This window comes from Castanea sativa, chromosome 6, assembly GCF_040712315.1.
Source record: "Castanea sativa cultivar Marrone di Chiusa Pesio chromosome 6, ASM4071231v1".
Lineage (NCBI taxonomy): Eukaryota > Viridiplantae > Streptophyta > Magnoliopsida > Fagales > Fagaceae > Castanea > Castanea sativa.
In genome coordinates this window covers 52,489,575-52,506,664 of record NC_134018.1, presented here as the reverse complement: position 1 = coordinate 52,506,664, position 17,090 = coordinate 52,489,575, and the positions used below count along the sequence as shown (strand labels likewise).

At 35.5% G+C, this 17,090-nt stretch overlaps 3 protein-coding genes across 3 annotated transcripts; all 3 read right to left on the bottom strand.

Moving 5' to 3' along the window:
• Window positions 1-22: 22 nt before the first annotated feature.
• LOC142640581 (uncharacterized) lies at window positions 23-4,537 on the bottom strand. Its single transcript, XM_075814742.1, has 2 exons — window positions 4,316-4,537; window positions 23-1,738 (listed from the first exon to the last, which is right to left on the bottom strand). The coding sequence occupies exon 2, from the start codon at window positions 1,561-1,563 to the stop codon at window positions 217-219; it is 1,347 nt and encodes a 448-aa protein (XP_075670857.1). The 5' UTR covers window positions 1,564-1,738; window positions 4,316-4,537; the 3' UTR covers window positions 23-216.
• Window positions 4,538-5,713: 1,176 nt separating this feature from the next.
• On the bottom strand, window positions 5,714-10,309 carry LOC142640582 (uncharacterized). Its single transcript, XM_075814743.1, has 2 exons — window positions 10,065-10,309; window positions 5,714-7,420 (listed from the first exon to the last, which is right to left on the bottom strand). Exon 2 carries the CDS (start codon window positions 7,243-7,245, stop codon window positions 5,899-5,901), a length of 1,347 nt encoding a protein of 448 aa, XP_075670858.1. The 5' UTR covers window positions 7,246-7,420; window positions 10,065-10,309; the 3' UTR covers window positions 5,714-5,898.
• Window positions 10,310-14,054: 3,745 nt separating this feature from the next.
• LOC142641622 (protein NUCLEAR FUSION DEFECTIVE 4-like) lies at window positions 14,055-16,194 on the bottom strand. The gene has a single exon (XM_075816090.1). It carries the CDS (start codon window positions 16,160-16,162, stop codon window positions 14,432-14,434), a length of 1,731 nt encoding a protein of 576 aa, XP_075672205.1. The 5' UTR covers window positions 16,163-16,194; the 3' UTR covers window positions 14,055-14,431.
• Between the last annotated feature and the right edge of the window lie 896 nt (window positions 16,195-17,090).

Below are 17,090 nucleotides of genomic sequence, written 5' to 3'. Positions count from 1 at the left end.
TCATATCATGATTCATTGCATGAAACATAAATAAATCAAAATCATCCATTATTTACTAAAGACAATCGACGATTTAATTTTTCAATTTTTTTTCCTTTCGTTGATAGGCAATCTAATTCTTCAAATCTATTAAAACATTATCTGATAAATGCTTGGCAAGAGAAGATAAGTTAACTTTACCATATACCAAACTCTAAGATACAAAACTACAAGCAGTCATCCACTAGATTGTGAAGAAACAGCATCAACATTAGAACCCAGATCTGACCAAGCAATGCTGTCTTCCTTTTGCATGTAATCCTCATCTACCCCACTAACAATACCTTCAAAATCCCCATTCTCAGTCTCCTCAGCAACCTCATCCTCAAAACTACATACATTATTCTTCACCTCCGGGTTATATCTCCACTCCAATCTTTTCAATGATTGTGAAGAAACATCACCATCAGAATCCAGCTCCCACCAAGCCTTGTTATCTTCTTGTATATTACCATCAACTACCCCACTAACAATTCCTTCAAAATCCACATTTTGGGTCTCCTCAACAACCTCATCCTCAAGATCATATACCTTTTTCTCCACCTCAGGGTTATATGTCCACTCCAATCTCTTCAAAATGTCATGGTCCTTCCATTTTCCAACGACCGATTCTGCCTCCTTCTTCGCCTTACCCATCAAAATTTCACTCCATGAAAACCCTGCATCCGCAACCCTCTTCAAAGCCCCATCATTCACATCCCCCACAACAACTGTCTTCAAACATCGCAACTTTGCCTCCTTCAAAACATCCACAAAATCCGAATCATCTGATACAAGCACCATACACTCAACTCTCCTCCTATCCATCATATCCACCATATGATTCTTCAAAGCAACATCTGCAGCTTGTGGCTTATTCGACACAGTGTGAACCCAAAACCCTGCCTGCTTCAACTCATCAGCCAAACCATACCCCACCTTCGGAGTCAAAATATCCCTCGCAGCATTCTTATACTTCTCCATCTTCATGGAATACTTAGCCACTAGCTTCACCCTCATCTTCCCCCTTGCTGACTCTATCTGATTCAACCTTTTTATCTGCTCACGCTCATGAATTTGCTTGAAATGATTTACAAACTTCTCATTTGAATAAAAATTCCTCCCACAAACCCGACAAAGATACGGCTCAACTGTCTTAATCACACCCCTATTCTCCAACTGATTCAGTATTTTCCTCTCTTTTCTTTGCTCCCTAACAACTTGTGGAACATGGGTAAATGCGTGATGATTTGCATATGCCACCATGTATCTAACAACCCCAAAGGACGCCATTGCTGCCTTTAGCTTGACAGCAGTGTTGTATGGCGGGAATGAGTTTGGTGGTTTATTGTCCAAATCCCAGAAAATTGCAACATTGTTTTTGGTAATTTTTGGTCTCAAGGGCGAGGTTGGGCCCCAAGAATTGAAGCCTGGTTTCGATTCAAAGTGACAAGATCTACTCAACAAGGTAAAAGGGTCAAGGATTCGTAACATTCTGAGTTGAGTTGTGCAGAAAAGTTCGCAGAATTTAAGTAACACAACCATAGGTAGAGTGTTCTCCTCAATGCAATCATAATCTAAAAAATTGGAATTGAAAATATAGACAAGAAAACTCAAGTGGACCAGTGAAAGGGAAAAATGAACCGACTTTTACAAGAGTAGTTTATAGTCTCAAACTCCAACACACAAGCTGATTCACACCGTTGCTGAATTAAAAGATCTGCAACCATAAATTATTTAATTATTTTAGTAATATTAAAAAAAAAAGCCCATCAAAAGATTCAAAACTGATTAGTGTAGTACCAATTATAATATATTTCAAGCCATGCTAGCGTTCTAATGTATAACATTAACATTTAGTCTACCACACATGTGAGTCCTTTAATTACCTATGGTTTGAATTGAGTTTTAATTTGTCAATATGGGGTTTAAAAAATGAACTGTACCCACTTGGGATCATATCCTTTACTACCCTTTTATATAAATCAAAAGCAAAGACAATTAAATCTCAGTGGAATAAAGTATATATGACTCTTTAGAATACCAACCCAAGTGTTTTTCCTATAGAACTAAATATCACATAAACAAACCAACTATATGTTTAAAAAACAAATCAATGGTAGCCTATGAAGCACGGGTGCGGGACTCGGGAATTTTTGAAAAAGGTGGGTGCGGGTGCGGCGGGACTCGGCAATTAAAAAATTATTAAAAATATTTTTATTTATATTTTCTATATATTTTTACAATTAAAATATGCTTAAAAAACATATTACTATGCCTTGATTCACAAAACAAAGAAAGAAGAAGGCAAGAAACACAAAACAAAACACAAAACCAAAAAGAAAACACAAAAAGAAGCAACAAATATTCAAAATAAATTGAGGAAGGACAGATTTAAGGTGTTTGGGCCCCATTCAAAGCCGATTTCGGCTGTTCCGGCGAGATTCAAGGCCGATTTCGGCCGTTTCAGTCGCTGGCCAATACGACCCGATACGGCCTGATTCTGGCCGAATCTGCCCGGTTCGGCGCGAATCGAAGCTGAGTCGGCGCGAATCCGTGAAAAAAAAAAAAAAAACTCAGATGCAGCACCGACTCACGGGCAACTGCGTCGGACGCCGCGTCCCGTGTCGGACTCGGGTGCGGCACCCTCCCAGCCACGTTCGTGCTTTCTAGATGGTAGCAAATATGATAAAGAAATAATTGTACTTCTTAAAGAATATCAATTATATCTTTAAGTTACTTCTTTTAAAGTTGGGTTTGTAACTAAGAAAAAAAAATTCAAGCAAACGTTAACTTCTTTCCAATCACTTAGAAAATTCCCGTCTTGAACATCATTCTCTCTCTGTCTCTCTTTTATTTTTTATTTTTATTACTTTTTTTTTATATAAAAAATTAACCTTTCCAATACATGTATTTGTTTACTCTAAAACGTTTGCTTCTAGGTCAAGGACTATGTTCATCAACATCTTTTGGCAACTAGTTTTTCTCTAAGATATAGCCAATATAGGCTTCAACAATAGAGACCATGTCACTCACATTTCTACACTATATGGCTAGCCCTTTAAGAAAAACAAAAGGGCTATCATTTAAGCCTATATTGGCTACATTTAAAAGAAACACTAGTTGCTAAAGATGTTGATGAACTTGGGCCTAGACCTAGAAGCAAACATTTTAGACTAAACAAATATATGTATTGGAGGTTAATTAAAAAAAATAAAAAAGAAAAAGAAAAAGAAAAGAGAAGGATGTTCAAGACAGGAATTCTCTAAGTGATTGGAATGAAGTTAAATTAAAAGTACAGCTCACCAAAAACATTTTGAATTACAGAAGACTACTACAAGCTGCATATACCTTCCAAGTTGATTTTGAATCCCCTGTTTTAAATGACCGAAGCATTTCATGCAATAATCCCGTGCATACATAGGGTTCAAAAAAAAAAAAGAGTCAATTACTAAGTGATCAGCCGATTAGTCAATAATTTGGCCCTGCCTAATCTCTCTGTTCATATCAAACAATAATGCACGCCCACGCACACATATCACTTCATGATAACCAAATAACTTGAACAAACATCTTTTACACTAATCGACATTTAGTTGCCAAAAAAAAAAAGTTTCCGCTAAAGAAATTAACTATCTCAAATTCACCAAACCTTCTAGCACCAGTAAGTAAGGGTGAGGTAATTATAAGTAGTTGATTGAGATAGGAACGACCATTGGTCCGGACATTGAGATTTTTAAAGGCCAATTCATTGTTTGTTTGTTTTTTTTTTTTCACACATGGTTTAACACTGATTTGTCCCATTTCCAATATCATGAAACCGCCAATAGCTTAACATATACTCATTTAACCTTTTCTCAACACAACTAATCAAGGCGGCCACGCATGAATGTCATAATCAATCGGTTAAACATGTATGCCATTGCCACCCGAACCTCAATTTACTGGCTTATCCTAAGTATTTCAAATCCTATTGTTCTTCAAAGATAGAATGACGGTTGAAGCTACACTATCAATTTGCTAATGGATGCATTATCCATTGAAATACGTTGTTATAGTACTTGATCAAATGCATTCCTAACTGCAACTAATATAAATGACCGATTCAAATTAAGAAATGAACTAAGCTTGACTAATTAGTTTCAATTTCTTACTAATTCCACCAAATTAGAAAAGAACTAATTAAATGTAGTAAAAGATAAACATACTGTGAAATCGTGTAAATTACACACACAAAAATTGATTAATTAAGAGAGAGAGAGAGAGAGAGAGAGAGAGAGAGAGAGATTGAACTCACGGTCGCGGCTGGTTTGTCTGAAATTATTGTAGTCGGTGCCATAAGACGACGTCGTATCGGAATGGGACATCGACATAGTCTTCAAAGCCTCTGATTCTCTATGATTCTTTGCGTAATTGATCGCTCAGATACTGAAATATCAGGGAGAGAGAGAGAGATTGTGAACTGGTTGAGGTTTGGGGTTTAGAGAGAATAAGCAAGTGGAAAAGAAAGAGAAGAGAGAGCGTGAGAAAGAGAGAATATGGTTATTTTTATTTTATTTTATTTTGAAGCTTAATAAATTATTTTAGAAAAAAAAAAAAATTTTTTTGATAAGATTTTAGAAAAATATTAAAACAACCTTCTATGGAAATTTAAAAAGCTGATAAAAATAAAAATAATAATATTTTTTTAAAAATATTCCTTAATCAATGAGCTTTATGGCATGGTTAACTTTTTAATTTTTGTTTCAATTAATTAAATTGCCGGTTTTTATTTTTATTTTTATTTTTTAAAAATAGTGTGGGTTGGGTTAGGAATTTGGTTTGGTATTTTTTATAATTTAATTGTTTTAATAAGTGCAAAAGAAATATACAATATGAAGAGCAGAAAAGGGCTCTGTTTATGGTACAAGTTAAAAACTAAAAAGTCACAGCACACCAAAGATTAGAGAGAACAACCTTGATCCCTAGAAATAATGTAGCAGCTACATTCACAGAGACAGATACAGACAACTGAAAACTCACAACTCCACTAAACATAACATCAATGTATAAGTTACTGATCGACAAAACTAAAGTTCAAAGAACTAGTAGGGTTGGAACAAAATTATAGAATATCAAAATTTCATGAGAAAAGAATTTGGCCCATGGTATTCAAAATAAGACACCAAATATGATTTCGTGTGTCAACTTCAAAACAAGTGCGGATGGCCACTTATGAGAAACATTCTTCAAAGTTTCCTAGACTTCCATATTACTACAACCCTTTTTTTCACTGGTACAATACATGCTCACTAAATCTTAAATCCATGGCCTCACCCTCGAGGTCTTGACTTTACCTTTTACAAAGAGAGGTGTAAATTGAGTTAAACTTCACTGGCATGTTCTACAAAAATGCTGAGTAAGACCAGCGGCAACTAGAAAAGCAGTTAATTTTGGTTGACATTTGATGCATCATACAACACATTTATGATGCATCCAGTACTGTGTAAAGGTTGATCAAACAAATAGTGCTAGAGAGCTCCTACAGTTATCATGAAAGCACCACCAAAATTAACTGGATGCTATGCTGGGCTGTCTAATGCTAGTCCTGGATGTCGGTTCAACATAGCATTAGACAGCCCAGCATGTCCATCATATGTGTGTGTGTATATAACTTAACGTCCATCATATCATGATTCATTGCAAGAAACATAAATAAATCAAAATCATCCATTATTTACTAAAGACAATCGACGATTTAATTTTTCAATTTTTTTTCCTTTCGTTGATAGGCAATCTAATTCTTCAAATCTATTAAAACATTATCTGATAAATGCTTGGCAAGAGAAGATAAGTTAACTTTACCATATACCAAACTCTAAGATACAAAACTACAAGCAGTCATCCACTAGATTGTGAAGAAACAGCATCAACATTAGAACCCAGATCTGACCAAGCAATGCTGTCTTCCTTTTGCATGTAATCCTCATCTACCCCACTAACAATACCTTCAAAATCCCCATTCTCAGTCTCCTCAGCAACCTCATCCTCAAAACTACATACATTATTCTTCACCTCAGGGTTATATCTCCACTCCAATCTTTTCAATGATTGTGAAGAAACATCACCATCAGAATCCAGCTCCCACCAAGCCTTGTTATCTTCTTGTATATTACCATCAACTACCCCACTAACAATTCCTTCAAAATCCACATTTTGGGTCTCCTCAACAACCTCATCCTCAAGATCATATACCTTTTTCTCCACCTCAGGGTTATATGTCCACTCCAATCTCTTCAAAATGTCATGGTCCTTCCATTTTCCAACGACTGATTCTGCCTCCTTCTTCGCCTTACCCATCAAAATTTCACTCCATGAAAACCCTGCATCCGCAACCCTCTTCAAAGCCCCATCATTCACATCCCCCACAACAACTGTCTTCAAACATCGCAACTTTGCCTCCTTCAAAACATCCACAAAATCTGAATCATCTGATACAAGCACCATACACTCAACTCTCCTCCTATCCATCATATCCACCATATGATTCTTCAAAGCAACATCTGCAGCTTGTGGCTTATTCGACACAGTGCGAACCCAAAACCCTGCCTGCTTCAACTCATCAGCCAAACCATACCCCACCTTCGGAGTCAAAATATCCCTCGCAGCATTCTTATACTTCTCCATCTTCATGGAATACTTAGCCACTAGCTTCACCCTCGTCTTCCCCCTTGCTGACTCTATCTGATTCAACCTTTTTATCTGCTCACGCTCATGAATTTGCTTGAAATGATTTACAAACTTCTCATTTGAATAAAAATTCCTCCCACAAACCCGACAAAGATACGGCTCAACTGTCTTAATCACACCCCTATTCTCCAACTGATTCAATATTTTCCTCTCTTTTCTTTGCTCCCTAACAACTTGTGGAACATGGGTAAATGCGTGATGATTTGCATATGCCACCATGTATCTAACAACCCCAAAGGACGCCATTGCTGCCTTTAGCTTGACAGCAGTGTTGTATGGCGGGAATGAGTTTGGTGGTTTATTGTCCAAATCCCAGAAAATTGCAACATTGTTTTTGGTAATTTTTGGTCTCAAGGGCGAGGTTGGGCCCCAAGAATTGAAGCCTGGTTTCGATTCAAAGTGACAAGATCTACTCAACAAGGTAAAAGGGTCAAGGATTCGTAACATTCTGAGTTGAGTTGTGCAGAAAAGTTTGCAGAATTTAAGTAACACAACCATAGGTAGAGTGTTCTCCTCAATGCAATCATAATCTAAAAAATTGGAATAGAAAATATAGACAAGAAAACTCAAGTGGACCAGTGAAAGGGAAAAATGAACCGACTTTTACAAGAGTAGTTTATAGCCTCAAACTCCGACACACAAGCTGATTCACACCGTTGCTGAATTAAAAGATCTGCAACCATAAATTATTTTATTATTTTAGTAATATTAAAAAAAAAAGCCCATCAAAAGATTCAAAACTGATTAGTGTAGTACCAATTATAATATATTTCAAGCCATGCTAGTGTTCTAATGTATAACATTAACATTTAGTCTACCACACATGTGAGTCCTTTAATTACCTATGGTTTGAATTGAGTTTTAATTTGTCAATATGGGGTTTAAAAAATGAACTGTACCCACTTGGGATCATATCCTTTACTACCCTTTTATATAAATCAAAAGCAAAGACAATTAAATCTCAGTGGAATAAAGTATATATGACTCTTTAGAATACCAACCCAAGTGTTTTTCCTATAGAACTAAATATCACATAAACAAACCAACTATATGTTTAAAAAACAAATGAATGGTAGCCTATGAAGCACGGGTGCGTTTTGGGACTCGGGTGCGGGTGCGGGACTCGGCAATTTTTGAAAAAGGTGGGTGCGGGTGCGGGTGCGGCGGGACTCGGCAATTAAAAAATTATTAAAAATATTTTTATTTATATTTTCTATATATTTTTACAATTAAAATATGCTTAAAAAACATATTACTATGCCTTGATTCACAAAACAAAGAAAGAAGAAGGCAAGAAACACAAAACAAAACATAAAACCAAAAAGAAAACACAAAAAGAAGCAACAAATATTCAAAATAAATTGAGGAAGGACAGATTTAAGGTGTTTGGGCCCCATTCAAAGCCGATTTCGGCTGTTCCGGCAAGATTCAAGGCCGATTTCGGCCTGTTTCGGTATGTTTCGACCGTTTCGGTCACTGGCCAATACGACCCGATTCTGGCCGAATTTGCCCGGTTCGGCGCGAATCGAAGCCGAGTCGGCGCGAATCCGTGAAAAAAAAAAAAACTCAGACGCAGCATCGACTCACGGGCAACCGCGTCGGACGCCGCGGCCCTCGTTGGGCCGCGTCAGACTCGGTTGCGGCACCCTCCCAGCTGCGTTCGTGCTTTCTAGATGGTAGCAAATATGATAAAGAAATCATTGTACTTCTTAAACAATATCAATTATATCTTTAAGTTACTTCTTTTAAAGTTGGGTTTGTAACTAAGAAAAAAAAAATTCAAGCAAACGTTAACTTCATTCCAATCACTTAGAAAATTCCCGTCTTGAACATCATTCTCTCTCCGTCTCTCTTTTATTTTTTATTTTTTATTTTTATTACTTTTTTTTATATAAAAAATTAACCTTTCCAATACATGTATTTATTTACTCTAAAACGTTTGCTTCTAGGTCAAGGACTATGTTCATCAACATCTTTTGGCAACTAGTTTTTCTCTAAGATATAGCCAATATAGGCTTCAACAATAGAGACCATGTCACTCACATTTCTACACTATATGGCTAGCCCTTTAAGAAAAACAAAAGGGCTATCATTTAAGCCTATATTGGCTACATTTAAAAGAAACACTAGTTGCTAAAGATGTTGATGAACTTGGGCCTAGACCTAGAAGCAAACATTTTAGACTAAACAAATATATGTATTGGAAAGGTTAATTAAAAAAAATAAAAAAGAAAAAGAAAAAGAAAATAGAAGGATGTTCAAGACAGGAATTCTCTAAGTGATTGGAATGAAGTTAAATTAAAAGTACAGCTCACCAAAAACATTTTGAATTACAGAAGACTACTACAAGCTGCATATACCTTCCAAGTTGATTTTGAATCCCCTGTTTTAAATGACCGAAGCATTTCATGCAATAATCCCGTGCATACATAGGGTTCAAAAAAAAAAAAAAGAGTCAATTACTAAGTGATCAGCCGATCAGTCAATAATTTGGCCCTGCCTAATCTCTCTGTTCATATCAAACAATAATGCACGCCCACGGACACATATCACTTCATGATAACCAAATAACTTGAACAAACATCTTTTCCACTAATCGTCATTTAGTTGCCAAAAAAAAAAAGTTTCCGCTAAAGAAATTAACTATCTCAAATTCACCAAACCTTCTAGCACCAGTAAGTAAGGGTGAGGTAATTATAAGTAGTTGATTGAGATAGGAACGACCATTGGTCCGGACATTGAGATTTTTAAAGGCCAATTCATTGTTTGTTTGTTTGTTTTTTTTTTTTTTTTTTTCACACATGGTTTAACACCGATTTGTCCCATTTCCAATATCATGAAACCGCCAATAGCTTAACATATACTCATTTAACCTTTTCTCAACACAACTAATCAAGGCGGCCACGCATGAATGTCATAATCAATCGGCTAAACATGTATGCCATTGCCACCCGAACCTCAATTTACTGGCTTATCCTAAGTATTTCAAATCCTATTGTTCTTCAAAGATAGTATGACGGTTGAAGCTACACTATCAATTTGCTAATGGATGCATTATCCATTGAAATACGTTGTTATAGTACTTGATCAAATGCATTCCTAACTGCAACTAATATAAATGACCGATTCAAATTAAGAAATGAACTAAGCTTGACTAATTAGTTTCAATTTCTTACTAATTCCACCAAATTAGAAAAGAACTAATTAAATGTAGTAAAAGATAAACATACTGTGAAATCGTGTAAATTACACACACAAAAATTGATTAATTAAGAGAGAGAGAGAGAGAGAGAGAGAGAGAGAGAGATTGAACTCACAGTCGCGGCTGGTTTGTCTGAAATTATTGTAGTCGGTGCCATAAGACGACGTCGTATCGGAATGGGACATCGACATAGTCTTCAAAGCCTCTGATTCTCTATGATTCTTTGCGTAATTGATCGCTCAGATACTGAAATATCAGGGGGAGAGAGAGAGATTGTGAACTGGTTGAGGTTTGGGGTTTAGAGAGAATAAGCAAGTGGAGAAGGAAGAGAAGAGAGCGTGAGAAAGAGAGAATATGGTTATTTTTATTTTATTTTATTTTGAAGCTTAATAAACTATTTTAGAAAAAAAAAATTTTTTTTGATAAGATTTTAGAAAAATATTAAAACAACCTTCTATGGAAATTTAAAAAGCTGATAAAAATAAAATTAATAATATTTTTAAAAAATATTTCCTTAATCAATGAGCTTTATGGCATGGTTAACTTTTTAATTTTTGTTTCAATTAATTAAATTGCCGGTTTTTATTTTTATTTTTATTTTTTAAAAATAGTGTGGGTTGGGTTAGGAATTTGATTTGGTATTTTTTATAATTTAATTGTTTTAATAAGTGCAAATGAAGATTTGAACATTGTTTTTTCTTATTAGGAAAATCAAGTAATATCACTAAACTATAAAAGCTGCATCGATGAATAGAGGCTCATTTGGTATGTGTGTTTAAACAACAATTTTTAATTTTTTTTTAGAAATACGTGTGAGTGAAAAAATGTATGAAAATACATGTAATATTATTTAAAAATTGAAAACATGTGTTTAAACACATGTACAAACATGCCCTAGATTTTTTGTGTTTGTGTGTGAGTTTTGTTTTGAGGAAAATAATTAATTTTGAATTGCATTTACTAACAAACTTGTATTTATATATTTTAAGGATAGGGTTAGAATGTGTTGGGTTTAAATTTTTTTAGGAGCTCAAGGTTATATAGGGATTTTGCCTTCGGTAAAGTAACCACGAACTAAATAAAGTTCTTGTATTTATGCATATTAGAACTATGGAATTTTGATCTCTCTCTCTCACTCTCTAGCCCATCAACATTTGATATCTTTTGCTTACCCATTTGAGAGAATTTATGGCTTTTGGCATGTATGTATGCATGCAGTCATTAACGTTTTAAAAAAGATCCATGTTTGTGTCAAAATTTTCTATACAATTCTCCTGTTTGAAGAAATTTTGACAGAGTACTCTGCATCAACAAAGAAGGGTCTTTAAAAAAAAAAAAAAATTGGTCTCCAACAATGGAGTAATCTGCATCAACAGAGAAGGGTCTGCATTAACAATATCAAAGATATTCTGCTAAACTGCTTAGACTATTAGCATTTAGGAACATAAGCTTGTACTGATATGTTAACAGATGAGCAATCAACAACTAAATAAGATGCTCTCATGGGTGACAATCTTCAAAGCTAAAAGCATTTTAAGTACCATTTTGTTTGTCACAAAAAAAAAAAGAAAAATTTTAGCACCACATAATTTTTCACAACTTTTTGCTACAACTGTGACATGATAGAGTGTGATTAGTAAAGAAAAAATGCTGGGTCCATATGTAAGTGATAGTTAACTACTCACAATTTGCAATGTTAGAGTTCTGAAAAAAAAATTGTGGTCCTAGAACTACTCCAAAAACAACGTTGTGATCGACTACATATTACTGGATTGTTAGACCTCTTGTATGGAATCAGTGATTTAGCATATAAGAAGTCTGTTGCACAAAGAATAACAATATTAGTCATCTGTAATTTATTGAATGGCCTTAGCTTAGCTATGTGCTGCTTCTATTCTGCAGCGTTTGGAAATCATCATACACCTCATCGTACTGTGTAATGTTTGTCCAGAAGCATTTATTGGACCTTAATATTATTTCAATTTCATTTGAAAGTGAAAACTTTTTCCTTTCCCATTTGCTAATTAGAATTTACTTTTTTTTTTTTTTCAACCTCTTCTTCTTATGGGAAAATTTAGTGGTTTCATAGGATGCGTGTAATGTCAAAAGCTTTTGGGCATTCTAATGAGTTCGAGCTTGAACACTATTTGATAAAACTCGAACATTTTTTGGGCTTTTTTATATTTATTATCGAGCCAAACTCAAACATGCACTATTTAATAAAACTCGACTTGTTTACCGCCCTATAATTACTCCAACATCAACTTCGACTAAGTACATTCTTCAATCAAGCCTCCCTGCTTGGTGATTCAAACCTCAACTCCCTGCCAATCTTTGTCTACCAAATCAGAAGGCACTTTCTTTTTCTTTCTCATATTTATAGGTTATTTAGTTGCTTTATTGTGTTTTAGGCTGTTGGCTATTTTTAATTAGGTTGCTCGGTTCGAAACTGATAGGGTTGCTTTTAATGTTCTTCAATTTTCAATTTAAAATTTGCAATCTCACAAACTCATAGGGTCTGGTATGAAAAATGTAGCTACATTTATTAATTTTTTTCCTGCGTACATTCTTTGGCATAAAGGTAATTTTTCTTCAAATTTTGATTTGGACATTACAGTTGCTTAGCCATGTTGGTGGAGCATGTAAGGATGATCATCTTTATGTGTTTCCCTATTTGTTTTAATTTCGTGATGATAGTGTAAATTTTATTACCTATATCTGCTAAACATTTTCTTAGTTGCCATGCACTGCATATTATGAGCTTTTACTCATGTGAAAGATGCACTATATTCCTCAAAATGCAAGGCGGGGGGGGGGGGGGTGGTACAAGAATGAAGAGCGATGGTGGTCACTATACGGAAGCAGTAGCACTCTTGGCTTTTTGAATCTCACAGGAAAATTAGCTTGGTTGCATATACGTTAACCAATAGGAAGAGAAATGTCCCCCCAAATTATATTCCACTTAGAAAAATAATTGAATTCTCATTTGATTGAAACTTGCAATGAATTCCTCGTATTACTTTTTCTTCCTTGAAATTCATAATATTGGATTTGAAATAAAAAAGTTACATAGCTGGTTAACTTATTTATTTCAAGGGACTCACAATTGATGACTAATAACATTTTGTTGGAATGTCCAATAATGATTTAATTGCAGATTTCTACCTCAAGGGTGATTGCTAGAGTCGACAGAGGACTTAGATTTCAAAATTAGTTCACAATGGACCGAATGAACTGAAATGGACTAAATAAACCAAAGTAGATCAAAGTGGACCGAAATAGAGCATAATGGACTGATGTATACCGAATGGACTGAAATGAATCAAAGTGGACTGAAGAGGACCAAATGGACAAAATGATCCTAATCCTCACCATATTGATACAAGAACAGCCACAGTCAAATGAATATCCTACATACAATCTCACTCACACCCAAAATTGGGAGATTACCTGCCATTTGGTGGTACCAGGACAGTTTAAAGATCCAGGCGGAGTTCTTCGAAATCCCACACACCATAATTTTCTTTTCTTGGCATGAATCCTTGTTCTATACTTTGATTCCAACCTTCACAACCACTAGATAAAAAAAACACACAAAATTAACAACAAACAAGCTCAAACTCTCTTATTATAAAAAACAACAGCAACAACAAGAAGCTCAAACTAAGCACTTTCTGAATAAGAATCTGCAGTAAATAACGCTAAAAAAGTGGCAGAAAAAAAAAAAAATCTTAATCATGAGCTTCTCAATTAAATTTGGGGCCTCAAAAATGTCCTAATTAAACCATGTAACATGATTCTTCTACAGGAAATTGACCTAAAACATACGGATCACAATTCAATCTTTCTAACCAAATGAATTCAAAACTCAAAAGAAACAATAATCATTTTTATAGAAGTATTACGTTCACAATATTTTCATAATAAATCATAAGTATTAAGTTACTATTGGTTCTAATTTAAATCTACCACTTATTCTAATTTTTTGCCCACCAATAACTGAAAATGTTCCGAATGAGCATTTCTACCATTTTTAACCCTTAACAAAAAAAAAAAAAAAAATCGAGAGAGAGAGAGAGAGTAAAGTATAAACAGTCACGTTGCTGTAAATGCTCATGTGATTACATTCGTCAGCGACAGCCAGTATTCACGCTTCATTATTCTAAGCAAACTGGAATAAAAAACGAAGGCCACATGTAACCATGCAAAACGCGTCCAGATTCAAAACAAGTAAAAAAAAAAGGCTCCTTATTTCTTCTTTGAAACGTATATCAATAAGAAATACTAAATATATAATGAAAATATATCCGTCTATTTGCGCAAGTTTGCATCCTAACTCCCAAGTCAATGGGAATATAAGAAGTCTCCGTCCATATCTTTCAAATTTCAATCCAATCTTTTGGTTGTTCATACTTCAAAGTAAATGGCTCAAAGCACCATTTGCCAGCTCCCATCGGCACCAACAGCTAGCATAAACAAAGTCTAATGTCCTGCAAATGCCATCTCCGTCTCAGCAAGCTTTGCTTCTTCCCTGAACTTCTTGTAAATGTCACTCTTATAAAACTTCCTAGTCCTAAGGACTAGAATAATGGAAACCAGAGCACCAGAAAGTGTTACAGCAGCAATTATAATGAAAGACAATCTGAAACACTGAACCCCAGTACAATTCAAAGCTTGCCCAGCCTTCCTTGTGAGTCCCAAAGCGGCTAGTTGCTTCCTAGCTTCCCTATCATATAAATGCCCAGTGACTGTCACGTTGAGTACGTATAGCCCAATTGGGCTAGCCACCGACCCGAAATTGTACAAAGTTGCGTAGTACTTTAGGCCAAAAATTTCAGAAATTGATGTGAACACTACTGACCATTGTGCACCAAAACAAAACCCAATAATCACTGAAGCCACATAGAGACCCCCAGGGGGATGATATGCAACTAGAAGGTGACCAACACATGCAAGGAGGAGGATTATGGTGAGCATGAGAGGGCGAGGGAACTTGTATTTCTTCAAAAGGATTTCGGATACCAAACCAGCCATTACTCTTCCAAGATAATTCCATACTACTAGTGACACAAAAGTGCTTATACTTCTCGGTGAGTAGCCGAGAGAAAGTCCCATTTGTCCCAAGTTGTCTACGGCTGTTAGTGTGCCACCAACACCTGCAATCACTGTGTAGAAAAGTATCAACATGTCAATGCTGAAGAGTGCTTGGAGTATACTATAGTCCTCACCGCGCTGTGGGGGACTGAATGCGTTACTCCAACATGAAACTTGCTTTTCTGTGCTTGGTTCAAGGAGCAAGTTTACTGAGAGAGGAGAGGCTTGTGGCAGAGATGGACTGGCCTCGGTCTTTGTCTTGTCTGTGATAACTTGCAGCTGTGAACCATCACTTAGTGCTAATTTCTTGCTCCTCCAAATCTTAATCTCTTCAACGATAGCGATCCCAAGTGGGAGAAAGAGCAAGAAAAGCACTGCAGCTGCACTACCACCATACTCGCTTTGTGTGAAAGAAACTTTTTGCTCAATCATAATCATAATCAACAGAAACCCCGCGAGTCCAAATGTAATATAAAGGAAATTATAGAACACTTGGAGCTCGTTTGATTGCCTAGCGACCTTCATTAGCCGAATAAAAGGTGCAAAAGCAATATTTATCAGAGCCGGAAGCCACCCCACTAACAAAATCAAGGACTTGGGGTCGTTATTATAGAAAGCGTGGTATAGTTGTGTGAGAATAGCACCACAAAGGCCAACATATCCCTTTAGAAGCCCGAGTACAATGCCTCGGCTTTCGGGGAAGTTCTTGATGCAAGTAACCATTGCTCCAGTGTTTGCAAAAGCAGTTGAATTAGCACCGAGGCAGATGTACAAGCACATCATCCACACATGGGGCTTAGCCATTTTTTGTGTCACGGCTAGCCATATCATCAAGTACCCAAAAACGTTCATGACTGCACCAACTGATAAAACAAACCATGGGGGTGTGACCTCGGCAATGAAGCCTGAGAGGACACCAACGTTGGTGCCAACGTCTTTGAAGAAGCTGATCAAGTTGAGGGTACTTTGGTCGTAGCCAAGCACAGACTTGAGCACGTTGGAGTATAGTCCAAAGGCATAGGGTGTGCCCGCAGTGGACATGATTATGAAAGATGCGAATACCATGATCCATGGCCCTTTGAGGACATGGAGAAACAAGCCCTTGTTACTAGCTTCCATTCTGTGATAAGTCTTTGCAAGACTATTACAGGTTTGTTATTATGGGGGTTGGAAGAGATGTGAGGTACTTGTTACAATATATAGACCAATAGTGGAGAGAGAGAGAGAGAGAGGATAGGCTTTCATTTCTCTATTTTAGTTCAATCAATTAGACATGTTTAGTTATTTTATTCTGTTTTTCAAATTAAGATTTCTTATTCTTTTTTCTACATAGATTGAAATCAAAGCAAAAGGATTATAGACTTTTAATTCTTACTTCTATCAGTTCTATGAGCTTTAGGCTCATGAATAAATTAATCAAGATTCTATATTTGATATATTAAAAAACTTGAAATAATTAATTCTTTGCAAGTATGTTTTAATGTAAAGTTCCAGGATCGCAGGGTCAATGCATCTTTTTTATTATAATACTACTACTAATGATAAAAATAAATAAATAAATAAAAACAACTAAAAAAAGTAGGCAAAACTATAATATTGGTCCCTGAAGTTTACACTGTGTGCGCAATCGGTTCTTTAAGTTTGAAGCAAACATAATTGGTCCCTTAAGTTTTAATACTGAGTTGTATTAGTCTTTTTACTAATTACCGTTAGTGGTGTTACTTATGTGGTTAACGGAACAATGACTTAACATTTTTTTTAATGATGTAGCATGTTTTTAATTAAAAATTTAAAAAAATTTAGTTTCCACGTTAGAAACAATATTCACTGTACCAACCATTTAAAAAAAAAAAAAAAGAAGGTATTTTCTACCTTAATTAGCTGCCGCCCCTTGCTCATGTTAGACTATTTTGTTTGAGCTAGATAGTAGTAGCCATTTTTGAATAGTTGTATTAAGATGATAACATCTCACATCAACGAAAATATTAGAAAAATGTTGCTGTTAATGTATTCTTGCATGAATTTCCTGTGGCATCAAATTGTCTTT

Coding starts and splice junctions, on each gene's coding strand:
- LOC142640581 (XM_075814742.1), bottom strand. CDS start 1,563: ATGGTTGTGTTACTTAAATTCTGCGAACTTTTCTGCACAACTCAACTC.
- LOC142640582 (XM_075814743.1), bottom strand. CDS start 7,245: ATGGTTGTGTTACTTAAATTCTGCAAACTTTTCTGCACAACTCAACTC.
- LOC142641622 (XM_075816090.1), bottom strand. CDS start 16,162: ATGGAAGCTAGTAACAAGGGCTTGTTTCTCCATGTCCTCAAAGGGCCA.